This window comes from Drosophila teissieri, chromosome X (assembly GCF_016746235.2).
Source record: "Drosophila teissieri strain GT53w chromosome X, Prin_Dtei_1.1, whole genome shotgun sequence".
Classification (NCBI taxonomy): Eukaryota; Metazoa; Arthropoda; class Insecta; order Diptera; family Drosophilidae; genus Drosophila; species Drosophila teissieri.
In genome coordinates, this window is record NC_053034.1 from 5,924,126 (window position 1) to 5,941,186 (window position 17,061).

Sequence of the window (17,061 nt, forward strand, 5' to 3'; positions counted from 1 at the left end):
CTCCCAGGCGCCCTCCAGCTTCTCCTTGCTCCTATCGACCTCCTTTGGAATGGACAGTGCAACGCTGTGCTCGGGCCACAGGTCGTTCAGCTTGCCGATCAGTTGTTTCATGCCTGCACACAAATCGGACACGAATCACACAAGATATTGTCAGCATATCGGATCGATCACTCATTATCCCCGATCAGGGATCATCTCGAAACGAAAACAGCGGAACAACGAGGGGTTGGGAGGAAAGAATCACTCGGGAGAAGGTGAAGGTGGAGCTCAACTAAACAAACACGACTTGGAGGCACAGACAGAAGAGTTGGGATAAAGTGTTGCAGTCAGGAAGTTGGATTTGGGGTACAAGAAACAGAGATAAAAAGATGTGCACAGTGTAGTCCACTGTTGAGTTGAGTTGCAAATTAAAGTCTTTTGAAAATTGAAATTCAAAGAGTATGAAAGAGATTTAAATAATGTCACACCTGCATCTCTACTAAAAACATTTAGCATACTAGATAGCAACTAAAAGAAGTGCTAAGAACCATTATTATTATTATTATTATTATTATGCTGAGTCTGATTTTTCCCTGCAATATCCAAGCGAACCCTTTGCATTTTTGTTGCTAATTAATTTTGGCATTGGCGCCAAAGATGCCGATGCCATGATCATGATGATGATGATGGCGATGATGATGATGGGGCAGCTGCTACTGCCCCTCGCATCACTGTCGATTCTGGTGGTCACACAACTTGAGGGGTTCGTACTTGTGGGCTTCCAAATACTATCGCTCTATAGTTCTAATCTAAATTCCGCTCCCTGCTTTCTGTCGGGTATGTTAGTTAATACAACTTTTTTCCCTTTATCTCTGTGCGTGTGGATCACATTTGGGGATCTGGGAATACTAGGGTGCTGTTCGTCTGGATGCTATCTCTGTACTTGGGTCCTTGTACTGCTTTCCTGCTCCTCCTCCGCCGCCGCCGGCACTGGCGATGCTGGCTCCACTGCCGCTCCGGTTCGGTGGTTTGCTCTTCTTCAGAGCGGCGGCCACCACCAAGGACGACGAGCAGGCGGACTGGGCCGCCTTGGCCGCTGCCGAGAGCGGTTTGTGTTTGCCATTGGCCTTCGACTTGCGCCCTGCATGGGAGGACTCGGAGGTGGAGGTGCTGCTGCTGCTGGTCTCGCTGTCCGACTCAGATTCGCTGCCGGCACTGGAGGAGCTGCCCGAACCGGATTCCGGCTCGGATTCGGTGGGGCTTTCGTTGCAGGTGCTCTCCTCCTCCTCCTCGCTGGAGGACCGACGCTTGTTCTTTTTTTTGGTCGCCAACGGGATGGGTGGCGCAGCACCACCAACGCCACTGCCACCGCCACCGCCAAAGGAGCCCCGTTTGTTCTTGATGACCTTGGCGGGCGGTTTGGTGGCGTCGATGGAGTTCTGCCTGCCGGAGGTGGTGGTGCCAGAGCCAGCTCCATCCGATTCGCTGGCCTCGTTCACCGACCCACTGCTGGGCGGCAGCTTCTTCTTGCGCACCACTCGCACCACCTTGCGGACACCACGCGGCACCGCCACGGGCACCACCTGTGACTTATCCACCTTGAGCGTGGAGTTCTGGCCACCGCTGGTTTACTGAACCACTGAACCACTGAACTACGGACCACTGAAGCACTGACCCACCGTGTCAGTGGTGGTGGTGGGGGTATAGCGCTCTAGTGATGCCTTACACGCAAAAAAAATATACATGTATATATATAAAATCAGAGATTGCGCGGAACGGCAGCTAAATTAATATTTCAAGCCTATTTTCGAAACTCGTTTTGGGACAAAATATTAATTTGAACAAGTTTTAGCCAAGTTTTGAACTTATTTTAGCCACAGAAAGCATAAACGCAGGAGAAATCAATGCCACAAAGTTCTAGAAGCTGGCCGATTGATTGATTAAAGTGTAGGCAACATTTCTTGGAAAATATACGAAGTGTATATACGCAAGCAATTGCTTCAATTCCTACATATTACGCAAGTTTAGAGCTTTTTTTTTTTGCAGATACAAAATGTATCTTAATCAAGTGATTGTGATTGTGATTTTGAAATGGATAATCATTTAACGTGTCCAATGGTCCAGTTTCGAAAGGACAAAAATAGGCTTTCAAAAACACTCCATACAAACTGACAAATGCAATTTCTCTCTGTGTACGGCGGTGTGGGGCAGGCTTTGGCCTAGTTTTATTTTCGGTCACTTGACGTTTCGTTCGCTTTGTGTGCAGATCAATCGATCGATCGATCGATCTTCAAATAGCAAAAATGCAAACACGCGGCACCACCGAACGAACAACGACAACAAAGTCGCATATCACAGTAAAAAATAAGATTGCGAACCGAAATAAATAGTACGATCTTCGATCTTTCGGATGTTTTTTTTGTTTTTTTTTTTTTTTGTTTTAGGAAAAGGAAAAGGAGAAGGAGAAGTAGAAAGAGGAGTGCTTTTCCGATCCGATCCGTTTCGATCCGTTCCGCTTTCGACGATCCAACGATCCGATCGCTCGAGCAACCGCTGCACAATTGGCGACAAGAAATGGAAGCAGGCAGAGGACAACACGACGAACACGATGAAGGCGATGAGGGCGACAGCTGAGAGACCCAGAGATGCAGAGTAGCAGGGAAGCAGAAGAGATTGCAAGTCGAATGGCACACGAAGGGCGATCGGTCGCTTTGGTTCCACATGCGATCCACACGAATGCGGTCCACTCAATCGTTCTTCGATCGTTTAAAACGCGCTTGAAAACATAAAAGCCTACTAATCATCATCCCCACAATTATCGCGTACCATTTGCTGCGCTTTGGGCACAATTTTAATTGAGGCAAAATTGCGATAAGGCCAAAGAAGTGAAGAAAGTGCACTGCAGACCCCCAGAAGACCCAGAAGACCCAGCAGACTGAAGACAGAGGACAGAAGACAGTCGACAGGCGGACAGAAGAAAGACAGTGGCAGCCAAGCGTGGTCAAGCATGCGACAGCCACGCCCCCTTATGGCCCCCGCCCCCCTTCTGACGACAGACAACTGACAGTTCAATGCGACGGAGAAGAATGAGGAGGAGCGGAGAACGAAGAACGAAGATTCGCCAGAAGAATTCGAGAGAATAGACGACGAAGAAGACCAATCAAAGGATACACGCAGCACATGCAAATGCAAATCAAATTTATTTCATTTTAATGAATCAATTAGAAGCACAAATGCGACGAAAATTAAAGCCCCAATAGCATTGACATTGTTTCTCATTGCATCTGCATCTGCCACAGAGGAGAGATAAGATCAAATGCGAAATGTTTAAATGTTAGCTCTAAGTTAGAAAGCTTTAGTAATGCTGCACTAGTCTAGACTTGCACTTTGGCAATTGATAATGAAATATTTGTGTGTGCTTGCTGATAAACCAATTTGCCTTATTGGGCCATATACTTTGTGAATCGATAGTATCACACTTTCGAATGAATCAAAAGGGTCCACAAAGGGCATATCAATGGGTATATATTATTTTGGGATTTTTCCGACATTCCCAGTGTGTGTACCATGTGCACTTATCGATTTGATCGATTCATCAGTTGTAAATCATTTCTGTTCAGTTCCTCCGCCGCCATTCTCACATTAATCAATTGAGTTTCCGCAGGACTGCGACCTGCGCGACCAAATCAATCAAATTATCATTAGGCAAATCACAAACACACACACCTCCGCCTAGCCAAACATTGAAAAACTATATCGACAAGGTGGAAAGTGGGAAAGGTGCAGGGTGGAGCAAAGGGGCGCTGCAGCGGGTGGAGCAAAGGGGCGCTGCAGCTGGTGGAACACTTGGAGCTGTCCGAGTGGCAAGGCAATTTGTTGTGCCGCCACCGACCGACGACGGCAACTAATCGATATACAAGCATTTGGCACCACTCAGCCGCAAAAAAAGGGGGCGTGGGCGGCGAGGTGGCATGCAAAATGCCATGACGCAGTGCCACGTGAAGGGGGGCAAGTGGGGCGAAGACGACCGCAGACGGATGGAGCAATAAATGGAAAATGGAAAGCGTTACCGCGAAACAGTAATCGGGATCTACCCCGAAAACTGGCATTTTGCACCCCCATCACTGGATATCTGTGTGTGGAGTCATCGCCTCAGTTCAACACGTCGATTCCGTGCCAAAAACGAATTCAACTTCAGGTTCAGTTGAACCACGCCCCAAAAGCCCCAACTAAGTTATATACCCGCCCACCTTAAACGTTCGAATTTCAAGGAAACATTTGGAAAACCCCAAAAAGTGATACTTAAATGATGTAGAGCGATAATCCTTTGGATTTCCCCACTCCATTTAGGGCATAATAAAACCCTTTTAAGGTTCAGCCAAAACTGGAACATCTGAAGGGTAAACTTATGTACATATAGCCCCAGTGAGCGGCTTATTTTTTTACAGTTTAGAGTAGTTTTGTTTTCTATATGGGACTCGCAATCTTCACCTTGCCTTTGCCGTCGCTGACAATTAAAAAATATACTCTACTCTATCGATGCCATTTTTCTCTGGGCGCTAGTGCATATGCAGCAGAATATAGTAGACTAGTTTGCATATAGACTTCATTTAATTGAATTGAATTGAATTGATTTTATTTTATTGGCTGCGAAAGCAATCTGTCGATCACGGTTTTTGGGCAAACGAGAGGGCAGATCGATAGAGGATCGATAAGCGTGGCGGAGCAAGAGGGATGCCCAGATGAAGACACCACGCGGGCGGAGATCACGAGATGCCCCACAATCTGCGGCATTTGGCAACCTTATAGAAATGAATCCACCTCACCTCACTGTCACCTCCATCTAAATCATTATCAGCAAAAGGGGTTCTCCTCCTTTATCGCATCGACTTGGCTGCATGAGCAGCACTTTCCATTGCATACTTTTGAATGCCAGCAAGAAAATGAAATCGGGCAACACTTTTCTCTTTTGCATCTTTCTATACTTTGTATATTTCGTATCTTTTGTATTCCCATATCGATGTGAAGCCCAAATACCCAAATACCGCCCATCAGCGAAGCAATCGTTAGAAGACCTCAAAGTGCAAATACTCAAAACAAAAACAAGGAAGCCATTTAGCCGAAGAGAAATCAATAAGTCGCGAGGTGCATTCTAAAGAGAACTACTAGTATCTGGTTATCTGGCTATCTGGTTATCTGGGTATCTGGTTATCTGTTATCTGGCATCTAGAACCTATTGAACATGCTCTGTTCGCAGCTGATCAAACAAGTATTGAATGCGAGTTGACATAACATAAAATAAAATAAAGCAATTTAAAATAAAAGCAGGCGCGAATGGAAAACGGCAATGGAGAACAGCTGGACAAATGCTAAATAAAACATTTCCATCGCTGTAACCGACTGATGAAAATAGCATCACTAATCAGTGGTTGCATCGCCCTCAGTACAAATACACAAATTGCAATATTGTTGTCATTCCTAATCAGATCCGTAATCAATGTGGAACAAACAACGACGCTGCAACTGCGATCTTGAAAATATCCAAAAGCGCAACAGGTTGCACAGGTTGCAGGCTTCCTAGCTCTTCACTAAGTTAATAATCATCTGAGTAGCAAATAGTACCAGCTACTAGTACTAGTGAGTAACAAAAACATATTTTTCCCCATTTAAAAGTCCAAATCGAAAGTGAGGCAGGGCAGGGTAGAAAGGAAATGAGGTGAGAGGGCGGCGTACAAAAAAACCAGAAAGCAAAAAAACAGAAACAGAAAACAGAGACACGCCTCCGTTTGGTCACAGATTTAGTGAATATACGAGTGTATTTAGACTTGTACATAATACGCGACTCGACTCGTCTTTGCTGGCATATAAGTATAAATACATTTCACAAGCTGCTCAATATATGCATGTTTTGTTGGGCTTTGATATTTTTGGAAAAGTTTTTTCGCTCTGTCATCCGTTTTATGAAACGAGCGCGTGATTGTCGAGCGTTAACAAAAAACAAAAACAACAGCTACTAACACGGCGTAATCTCTGCTCCCGAATCCCCAATTCCTCCCACCTCCCACTTCCCCCTCGGCGACAGTCGGGGGTTCATATATATATGCATATACATATGGCTATATATAATCAGCGCTGTAAGCAATATAGCCGCGTGCTTCTTGATCTCTTTACTGCCGATCTCTGAACATGCAGGCTGCCTCAGCTTTGAACTGATCTCTACACGGCGAGAAATTGGAGTAACCAAGTTCTGAATGGTAACTGCCAACACTGAGTTCTGTCTTCCTTCCCTTTATCAGTCAGCATCTGCAAATCACTTCCACAACTTGCCGCATGGGAACTGAGTCGCCGACTTGTGCTGTTGATGACACGCTGATGATACGTAGGTGACAAGCACGCTGTGACACAGTGCCATCCATTCCATGCGGTGTAAGTCGTAGATCGTAAGTCGTAAAGGGCGGATTGCCACTTCTCGCACCGCAGCGTTAACGCTTCGCTAAGTTCACGAGCCAAGATTCCAAAATGATGCAACTGCCAACCAGTTTGTATATATTTGTATATACCTAAAACGCCCATTTGGGCGGTAGTGGGATCTGGGGACAACAGACTACAAAGGCGTCCTATCGAATGACACAGGTGGGTGGGTGGTAACTAGATCTCTATAATCTCTGTCATAATGCATGCCGAAAACTCGTCGGTCACTTTGTGCGCACTAATTCAGTTAGTATGACTGTCTACTTTAACAACACATAATATACATAATATACGCTTAATACAAAGTTTGCCAGTCATAAAGTATACTGTGTAAGTGAGTAGGCGAAGAAATCAACATCAGCTGGCGTAAATCAGAGCTCCTCGTCGGATTTCCTTATCAACGACGAATGAAATGCAACAACTGAGAAATGGCCTGTTGTAGAGCTGGGCGAGAATATTCCGCTTCGGCTTATCGGCCGCCTGTCGACTCTCGGCTGCCGACTGCTGACTGCTTTTTCCATAATAAAGCCAAGATCACATTGTACATATAGATTTTATGTGTACGAGTATGTTGTGCATGGCAATAAAGGGGAGAATGCGATCCCCCATATAGGCTCGTTTATCCCCTTGTTTATCTCAGCAGAGCAAAAAGGCTTGACACAAAGCTATCGGAAAAATGGAAATGGAAATATGCACTCACTGGGTGGGTTATTGACCCAACTTCCCTTAGAGAAGAGTGCCATAAAGTATACACATACTGCATTACGATCAAAAGTTCATAAATCACAACGAGAGATGTGTCATAAAACGATTATGTATTATGCATCATTTCTTGCCTTGACTAATAGCAGAGAATGGCAGCCAGACCTTTATCACTTTACATTAAATCTCCGAAAATTTTCCGTACCCATAAACGTACCGCGCGTATCCCCATATAAAAATACTTATCTATGTGTGTATAAATGTGTATAGATGTGTGTGTGTGTGTGTGTGTACATAGAACAATCTCACCCGATACGATAACCCTCAGGAGTTATGAGGAATTTGTGTTTCCATTCAATCGACACTTACCTACAAATGGAAGAAAGGAAATGAAAGACTTTAGAAATCACAGCTTAAAGCAATTGATAAGAATGGAAAAGCTCCGAAAAAGTATCTATCTATCTATCTATCCATTGAAGAAAATCTCTATTATCAGAAAGCAAAGTCGGCGACAGCTTTGAAGTCTATATGCTGTAGGCTATAGTCTATACTAGTTACTATCTTACTTAACTTCCCCGCTTAAGTTTAATTTGATCTGTAAGTTGAAGTTTAAGTCTAAGCTGGGCAGCAGATTTTACCTAGTATATTCTTGAACTTTTGCACCACTTTGGTCCAACTGACGCAGGACTGTGTTCTGGCCAATTTGGCAGTCTTAACGTTCTCGCCGCTCCCATCGCTGTCCGCATCCGCATCCGCGTCCAGCTCCGGATCCTGATCCGCTTCGCCATCGATATGGGGCTCGGCTCCTTGCTCGACGTCCTCGATGTTCTGCGACTGGTGATCGATTGCAGGGCGGGTGGTGATGGTGGTGGCATTGCTCCGGGGGATTCGGTCGTAGTGGTTGTCGTGGCTGTGGCGGCGCATCTTGACGGCACCGCTGTCCACGTCGCTGGCGGCAGCCACGTGCACATCCACATCCACGTCCACGTCCTCATCCACAGGCACAACGAGATGGCTGTGATGGTTGTGATTCGGATGGAGGTGGCTGGGGGGATTGGGTACCGAGTTATGTTTGCTCCTAGAGCTAGTATCACAGTGTGGTTGTTGTTGTTGTTTGTAATCATCTTTGGTGTCGTCCACCACCGCTCCGCTGGCCGCCAAGTTGGACGCCACGGTGGTGTTTCGCTTCTTGCGCTGCTCCTCGCTCCTTCGCTCCCGCTTCATCATCTGCTTCTGCTGCTTGGCGAGCAGTTGCTTCTGCTTGCGGGCGAACTTCTCCCGCAACTTGGGACTGCCGAACTCGTCCAAATAATACATGGTGTCCTGGAGGCCATCCTTGCGATTGATCAGCTTCGCATCAATGTGCGGATCCTCGCTGATCTTGAGCAGCGGGAAATAGATGTGGCCATCGGTGGCCAGGCTCTTGGCATCCCGGCGACGGGCCATGGCCGCCGCCACTGTGAGTTCCGCCTGATCCGGCGGCAGAAGTCGGTTCTTCGGCTTGGCATCCACCTCGTCGTCGTGGGCCGCCGCCTCCTCTTGTTCGGTTTTGCTCTTGAGGTTGATTATAATACCCGACTGATTGTCCGACTGGTTGTCGGCCTCCTCGACATCGTCGTCCACATTGACGCCGTCGTCCTCGTCCTCCTCCTCGATCTCCGATCCGCGATCATCGCAGTCGACGTCGTCATCACAGATATCCACCTCATCGATGCGGTCCTCCACATCGAATCCCTGGGTTCCGGTGCTGTTCGTACTCTTGTACTTAATGCGGCTGCGCAAGATGCTGTTGCCCACACTGCCCACACCGCCCATGACACCGCCGATGACGGGCGTGTCCACGCCGCCGCTGCTGCTGAGCTCCAGGGCGGAGGAGGCCCTTACTCGCTGCTGATCCTGCGCCTCGGAGCAGTTGCTGCCCAGGCTCTCGCTGCTGCTGTTCGACTGGGCGCCGCACTCGTTCGAGCTTGTGGCATTGTGACTGGCTTTTCCCACGCCCTGGTTGTCCTTGGCTTTGGCTTTGGCTTTCGATTGACGGGAGGAGGTGGTGGTGCTGCTGGTGGTGGTGGTGACACCATTTTCGATGCCGCTGTCCTGGCTGAGCAGCAGCTGCTGGCGCTGCTGCTTCTGCCGCCACTTGCCGCCAGGTGGCGCCTGTGGCAGGCTCAGCGAGCCACTGCTGCTGCGCGGTGGCGGCAACTGCAGTTGCTGCTGCGATGCACTGGAAACAATTACGCCGCTGTCCGCCGAGCCCGTCGATGTTTGCGATGAGAAGCGCTCGGTCAGCGGTATTTTAATCGGCTGGCTTGTCACGTTGTTGTTATTATTACTGTTACTGTTGTTATTATTATTATTACTATTATTGTTGTTGTTGATCAGTGTGTTATTTGTGTTATCATTGCTGGCGGGCAATAAGTTGAGAGCTGGTGCAGCTCCTGCTGCCTGCGTGGTTGTTGTTGTTGCCATCAGGTTTTCAATGGTCTGTTAAATACTCTAGGCGTTAGAGTATTTCCCTTTCGGTTCTTTAAAACTTATCAAGCGTCTTAAGCGGCACAGTTTTTCAGTATGATGGTACTTTCAATCACTTTTTGATTTTATTTAAGTTTTTTTAATTTTTGGTTTTTCTTTGTGTTGGCGCTTCACAGTCACATTGCCTAATATTATATTCAAATCGGGTAAACAAATTAGTGGTTGTTTTCGATTTCGTTACACGAACTTTTGCTGTTTTTGCTGCATTTTCAAACACCAATTTGTTCTATTTTGACTTTCTGGCTAAATTTAGACCAGCAGTGCGGTTTGTTAAAACCGTCAGGAATATAGAGAAAAGCCAAACAAAAAGTATTCAAATTTAAACACACTCACACGAAAAACAAGAACAAAAACCAAAAAAAAAAACAGAAATGGGAGATCTTTGTGATTTTCAATATTTTACTGTCTATTTGGGTTATTTATTTGTGTGGTCTGTTCCGTTCTGTTCTGTTCTGGTCCGTTTTTCTTAGCGTGCAACATGTGCGGCCGCCTTTAAGGTCGCGAATGAACTGAGAACTCGAGAAGCTCAAACGAAACCGAGAAACAGAAACAGAAACGCAGAGAGAAAGAGAAGGAGAAAGAGCGAAACAGAGCGAAAACGACAACTCAAATTCCAAATTATTATCGCTGACGCACGCCAAGCCAACACACATACGAGTATGTGATGGACGGAGGAACGAGTGGCAATGGAACACAACGCAGCGACCAGAAAGAGAAAGGGAGAGGGAGAGAACAGAACAATGAGCGGGGCAAACGGATGCAGAGCGAGATGGCGACCAAACTTTCATCGGTCAAATGTGCAACGTTTGGCAGCGAAACACCTGCCTGAGACCGGGACACAATGGAATGGAACACGCAGATGCAATTCTGGGGGCGCGAAAGAGATGGCACCAGCCGAAAATGATAAGCTTCTGGCATCTTCTTCTCCCCTCATTCCTCTTGCCGCCGTGAAGGCTTTATCTTATCACTACTTTAAACTGCCATTTATCAGCATTAAAAATACTACACTAAAAGCCAAAAAAAGAAACAACAATAAAACAACAGCGTTTTTTATTTTTTATTTTATTTACCTATGCATGCCTATGGGTGGGTAGGCATTGCTCTTGTTGCCGAGCCCATTAATTTACAACTGCACACATTTATCAAGAGACCTGAAGTGCGGAGGTGTTAAATTAAACAAGAACGAATTATAAATTAAGCAACAGCTTAACGGCATCTGGAACGATGTGCTAGCAAAAGCACTGCAATGAGCATTATCAAAAACGGAAATTATGGAAGGAATATCAGTTGAATGCAAATACTCCATAGAAAAATGGAGTATATAAATGTATATATGCCAATTGGTGTCGTACCATCTAGATCGCATCTATAGATGTCGACTCTGAATAATGGCGCCATAAAGTTAATGGTAAAGTTAAAGTAAAAGTTAAAAGTGATTCGAGGATAAGGAACATCGACGCAATTCTGCGAATAAGGGGAGAGTCAGCAAGTCGTATTTAAATGCGATTGGGTCGTTTGCCAAGAAAACAACTACACAGGGAACGGAACAATGGCAAACGTATAGAAGGTAAACATTAACAAAAAAGAAAAAAAATCAACAATGGTCAACACACAGTGCGCAATAGACCAAAGACAAACCCCATCAAAGAGGCAACACAATTATTGCACGAGTCTCCGTCCGTAAGTCCAATTCCCCTAAACGGCGAACGGGTTGGTTTCAGGTTGAAAGCGGTTTTGCAGACGATGACAAGTGTCCAACAAGGGGCGGGAGTCGGGGAAGGGAAAGTGGGCGGCACGGGGAGTAGTGAAGGGTGCTCAGGTCAGTTTGTTGGCTTAGTTGGTTAGGTCATGCCATGGCACAAAAACAACACGAAACGGGAAAATAATAATAAAGAAACAGAAACACGAAACCCTGCTAGTTGGGGGATGAACAAAGCTACCTACAGGGTGATGCAGTCCCTACAGGGTGTGCAATGTATCAGAACGTCAAAAAAAAACACCCGTGGATAATGCATTCGTAGATGAAGGAAAAAGCTCGGAGCTCAACTTTAAAATACTTTATTGTTACTATTAAACTTTGTTAAATATCATACAAGTCGGACTACACCTAACATCAATCGGTCTTAGTTAGGCCACACGTTCGCGAACTTTCTTCCGTAAACCCATTCACCTCTTGCACTTTCGCCTGCGAACAACCCCTACTAACCAACCAAGCAACCGATTCTGGTTGCCACTGCGTCATTTGCTTTAATGTTATTGACTTGACATTGGCGCTTAGAAAAGACGCAGAGCCCCAATCCCAAGCCTTAAATACATAATGTCTATAAGTTATTACTTGCAGTACACCATCGAATGGGCACTTGTTGGGTGGCTTATTGGGCCGTATAGGGACATTTACCTATTAGCCATTCTGGAAATAATTTAGTGTAATAAATAATAACAAATTGGTTGTTTTTCTAATGCACACCTGGGAATTATTATGTTAATTGTACGTTACGTTAAGTAAAAAATAAACAAGTTTCCGCTGTAGGCAGTATAGTTCTTATGAGAGGGATATTAATACATTGAAATCTACTTTCGAGAAAAGAGCAGCCAATTGGAACTGGCTGTGAATATCACGTTTGAAATGTACCACACAGGACAATACTGTTTTTTTACATTTCAATCGATATAAGCCACGTGCCGGTGGGTTCCAGTTTCGAGTCAACTCCCATTTAAATAGCAAATGAGTTGGCGCGGGCTTAAGTGAGTGGGGTTTTCACAGAGAAAGGCTGGTCGGTCTGGTGGGTCTTGGGCTTGTGAGGGGCCTGTGAGGGGCGTGTGAGCCTAGCGGTTGTGGTTCTTGTTTACTTGGTCTTGAACTTGCATGTCGATAATGCGCTCTGGCATTTGCCGTGGTTGGTATTATTAACAGTGGTAATTGCCCCAAGACATGCTTTTACGGGCTATTTATACCGGCTGGGGAATATATTGATTGCGAATGCGGGAAAAATGTCAAACCAAAACATGTTTTATACCATTTACCATTCGTACCGTGCCCCTTTTTGAGGTCTAGGCTATCGAACTGAATCGCAACTAAAAATACTGTTGAGGCGGCATTCGAAATCGAAAGTGAAATATAAATAAGCAACAAATAATTAGCAAAAGAAAAACAAGCAGGGAGAACCAAAAATACACCGAATGCGTTCCAATTCCACTGTTTCAGCAACGCCTGTTGCTTGCACGCCAGCACCATCTGTTGGCCACCTCGGCAACCGCGCGAAAGTGAAAGTTCGCATCGACGAGCGCATAGAACAGCATAAAATAGAACAAAAAATGAAATGGATGGAAAGAAAATAGCAAATAGCAAAAAGTAAAACATTTGCATTTCATTTGGGAAAGAAATAAGACGAGAATATCATTAAATGAGGCGGATTGAAGAGCAAAGCGCCACAGGAAATTTTGCGCATCTACTCGTAGTACATATTTGCCAAAGACTCGAGAATACCAACAGTCAACAAAGAACCAACTAAAAGTGGGAGGCACTGGGCTGATACACAAAAGCCCACCCCCTACTACGCAGGGGGTGGTAAAGTATTCATACATACCAGCATATGTATATTTATATATATATGTTTGTATGTTTGCATGTAGACCGAAAAAGAAAAGACAGAAGAAGCTTGAGCATGGCTATCGCTATCGTTGACTTCCTTCGCCAGCTGCTAATGACCGAGTCGGCAATCAATAATTAGAGCTGACCAGGCAATTAACCCATGACAGACTGCACATCGCATCACACCGACGTCGATTAACATCTTAAAGGCATATGACTTCGATAGCAATGGTGGCGAACGCCGATTACAGCGATAACGATAAACAAACGTAAACTGGTTGCAAGCGGAAATGGAGTTCAGAGTGGAACAATCTTGTATCGTATTGGTACATATTACAAGCACAAATTACTTTCTAGAAAAAGCCCTCAAGAAGTGTAGTTACTATTTGCATGGGATAGGGGAAAACGACAAGCAGAAGACAATGGGACATTTCATGCACAAGGAAAATTATGGCGCACAAAGCCAGCAATACAAAGCCGTCGAAATGGTAAAAAGACGAGCCAGCTCTGGAAAATTGGAGGAAAAGGAAGCGCACAACACAAAGGAGAGGTGATGAGGGGGAAGGGGGGAAGGTGGCAAAGCCAACACGCGATTAGTGAATGCCCAACCCTGGTGGCAACCGCCACCCAATTACCAATTCCCACCCACACCTCACCTATCTATATCTAGTTCAAATGGCAGCAAGAACAACCCAAAACTGGTAGAAACCGAAACAACAAGCTCAACGTCCAAACTGGTGTCTCGAAATGCGATAATTTGTGGTAATAATAGCTTAATTCTCGACGCAAAGAAAACATGTAAATATATAAATATATGTAATATATTTTCAGAAATCCCTATATGTAAATAAATGCATGTATAATAAAAACAATCAATATTGGTTGATTAGGCAGCGGCGTATGCGTTTGCTCGTATCATTAGAACGGCAATTATATGATAATTATTTAACCCACTTATATGACAACAAAGTGATAACATGGCAACGAAGAAACTTGGAGAAAAACATTGAATATATATGCATGTTGTAGTTGTACATTTAGAGCAACCTATTATCAATTGATTAGTTAATTTAGCTCAAAATTAATAGTTGCAGCAAGAGATAAGCGGAAAATGGAAACAATGGAAACACAAATATAACCCAAGGCAAGAAAATACAAACGAGGGCACTACTGACAAAGAACCCTGGTACAAAACGAGAGCTAACTACAAGTATATATGTAGTATCGGTTACTAGAAACGTTATGCATACATAGTATATAAGTTCGAGGAAATGAGGAGCCCAGATTATGTTGCCAAACTACCAGCCAGTGCCAGCGAACCGCTATTCCATGAAACTATGTATGTACACTCGTATGTATGACCAATCGAATAATAACGCAATTCGTGTCACTCATCCACTTAAAATCCCACTGCTACTTGAAATTGAAATTCACTTTCAGTGCTTAACCATGCACTCAATACGGCCAAGACGGCCAACAAAAACCAGCGGTCTGAATGGCTGAATGTCAAGTTGTCGCCAAACCAAAGCACCGATTCTGGAGTGGATTTTAGCTTCTGGTGGGCGGAAGCAGGAGGGACTCGACTTGCGCCAAAACCACACGTGCACGTCGCATTTCATGGCCCAATCTTATCAGCAAATAAAAAGTGGCAACAATAAAGAACAACAACGGTTCTAGCAAATTGCCTAATTAATCAAAAATAATATAAAACGCTTAGCCGAAAGTGAACTTTGGCCATGTGTGTGTATGTGTGCTAAGTACTTTTCTCTGTTAATTGGGAACGGGGAAGAGAGCGGGGGTTATATTGAAGCACCTCGGATCATGTATCGCCTATCTATATGGCCCCCTATATGGACGCATTTAAGTATGCATATAGAACATATATAAGTACACGATCGTGTATATATGAATATGTGAGTATGAACTGGGAGAGGAGATTAACTTGCGATGATAAGCGGCAATCCAATCCACTCTAAAAAACCTCACACCATAATATGTATGAGAACGTATGGCAATCCCCAAAACCCCCGTCGAAAAACCCCTTCTTGTTGCCAAGAGTCCTTTGTTTTCGTTTTTACTGCACTTGATTATCATAATTACATGACAAACAACAACAACAACAAAAACAAGAACAACGTTCGGTTGCTTAATGTAAACAAATAAACAACAAGGCAGCGAAGAAGCGTTTTCCACATTGATAAGGAATTACAAAATATTTTTGTTTATTTTTTTGGAATTTATGGGAAAGTCACAACGACTGCGATTGTAAAAATAAAAACAGAACACAATTTGCATATAAACCAAAACACAGTGAGTCAACTCATAAAGCTTATGAGTGGTTGTTGTACGATTAGACACTACACTGTAATTTTTTCAAAAAAAAAAAAAACAACAACTCTGCTTTAAGCGGCCCCAATGGGTTAAAGCCACTTAAATTGGCATTGGCTTAGTCACTGCCCATTTTTAGCCATTCAAAACCAAGCGAAGGAAAAAACCAAGACAATTTCAACGAGCGCTGACTAAATGCGGAGTTCCAAGTACTTGGGTTGTCCCCCAAGTGCAAAAAAAATCGAGCCAAGAAATCTGAGAAACAAAACAAAGAGGCAAAAGTATATATGCAAAAGTAAGCCAGCGAACTGCCTTCAACTCAGCGCTTTAAAAACCCTTAGCTATTAATCAATTAAATCCAAAATAGAAAAAACCGAATGGCAAAGTTGTACGCAAGCCATCAATGAATTGCATCAGCCAATTCAATCAGCAATCGTTAGAGATAGTGAACTCGAAAATTGAGGTCACTATGATATTTAGATTTTCCCAAATTTTCCCCGATTTTTCCCACAAATATTACGCACAATTTATTACAGAGGAAAGCGCTTGCAACGCGTAAAGTTTACCAAAATGTTGGTTTATTTATAGACAAGCTCTCCTTCTCCTCCTTCTTGTTTTTGTTTTTATTTTTTGGCTCACCCCCTCTCACCGCTCGTTGAATAAGTGAACCGTGTGTCATCAACAAAGGCACAAACTCACACACAAAACCACAAAATATAAAACAAAAATCGAATCATTAATGAGCAGAAAAAGCCGACAAATGCTCGCATGAGAGTAGCAACGAAAGCTGCTCTCTCTCTCTCACGCATGCAGCCATCTCACTCGCACAGTATCGCCCCTCTCACTCCCACTTCAGTCCCACAATGACGCAATGCGTGGCAGCATTTACGTCAGGCGAATGTTGAAGTTTCTGCTTCTTTCTCGCCGTTTCCCCTGTTTCTTGAAACGCCTTTGTGTTGTTTTTCTTGTTGTCTTTGTTTCTGTTTCTCTTTATGTTTCATTTTCATTGTGCTTCCCCGCATTATTGTTTAAAATCGAAAGCACAGAAGTTAGCCACATAACCCTTCAAAAAGTTCGCCGACATACCTCCTTCATGAACTATGTACGTTTATGCTGTAAGGTTTCACGATTTCGTAAAAGCGTTAACTCAAACTGGGCGAAACACGGATTCTTATGCGAATCACGAAAAATGTACGCTTTTCTTGGGTCTCAGCTGATAGGAATGCCTGATAGTGAGTAAAACGTAACCACTTTTCATTGAGCAAAGTGCGTGAAAAGTGCATCGCATAAACGCAGTAATGGGATAGAAAAGCTATTCTGGGTGGTAAATATACTTTACCAAGATGAGAGCTCAAGTATTTTGTATTTTATTTTTTATTTTTGCCCAATCTACGCTCTGACTACGTAACGTAAACACATTGTATCTGTATCTGGCGCGGACACTCGATGACACCAGACGG

General features: G+C 44.3%; 1 protein-coding gene across 7 annotated transcripts in view; it reads right to left on the reverse strand.

Annotated features, from left to right (window-relative positions):
- The window catches only part of LOC122624770 (protein kinase shaggy), a 45,100-nt gene that overhangs the window by 9,020 nt on the left and 19,019 nt on the right, over positions 1-17,061 (reverse strand). For 2 of the 7 annotated variants that reach the window (XM_043804465.1, XM_043804464.1), the window contains exon 1: positions 7,791-10,155. The exons of 4 other annotated variants lie outside the window; for them this stretch is intronic. In XM_043804465.1, coding sequence (XP_043660400.1) covers positions 7,791-9,618 — 1,828 coding nt within the window. In that variant the 5' untranslated portion in view covers positions 9,619-10,155. Of the gene's footprint in view, positions 1-7,790; positions 10,159-17,061 lie in introns of those variants that run through there. One more of the 7 variants, XM_043804463.1, reaches the window with a different exon arrangement.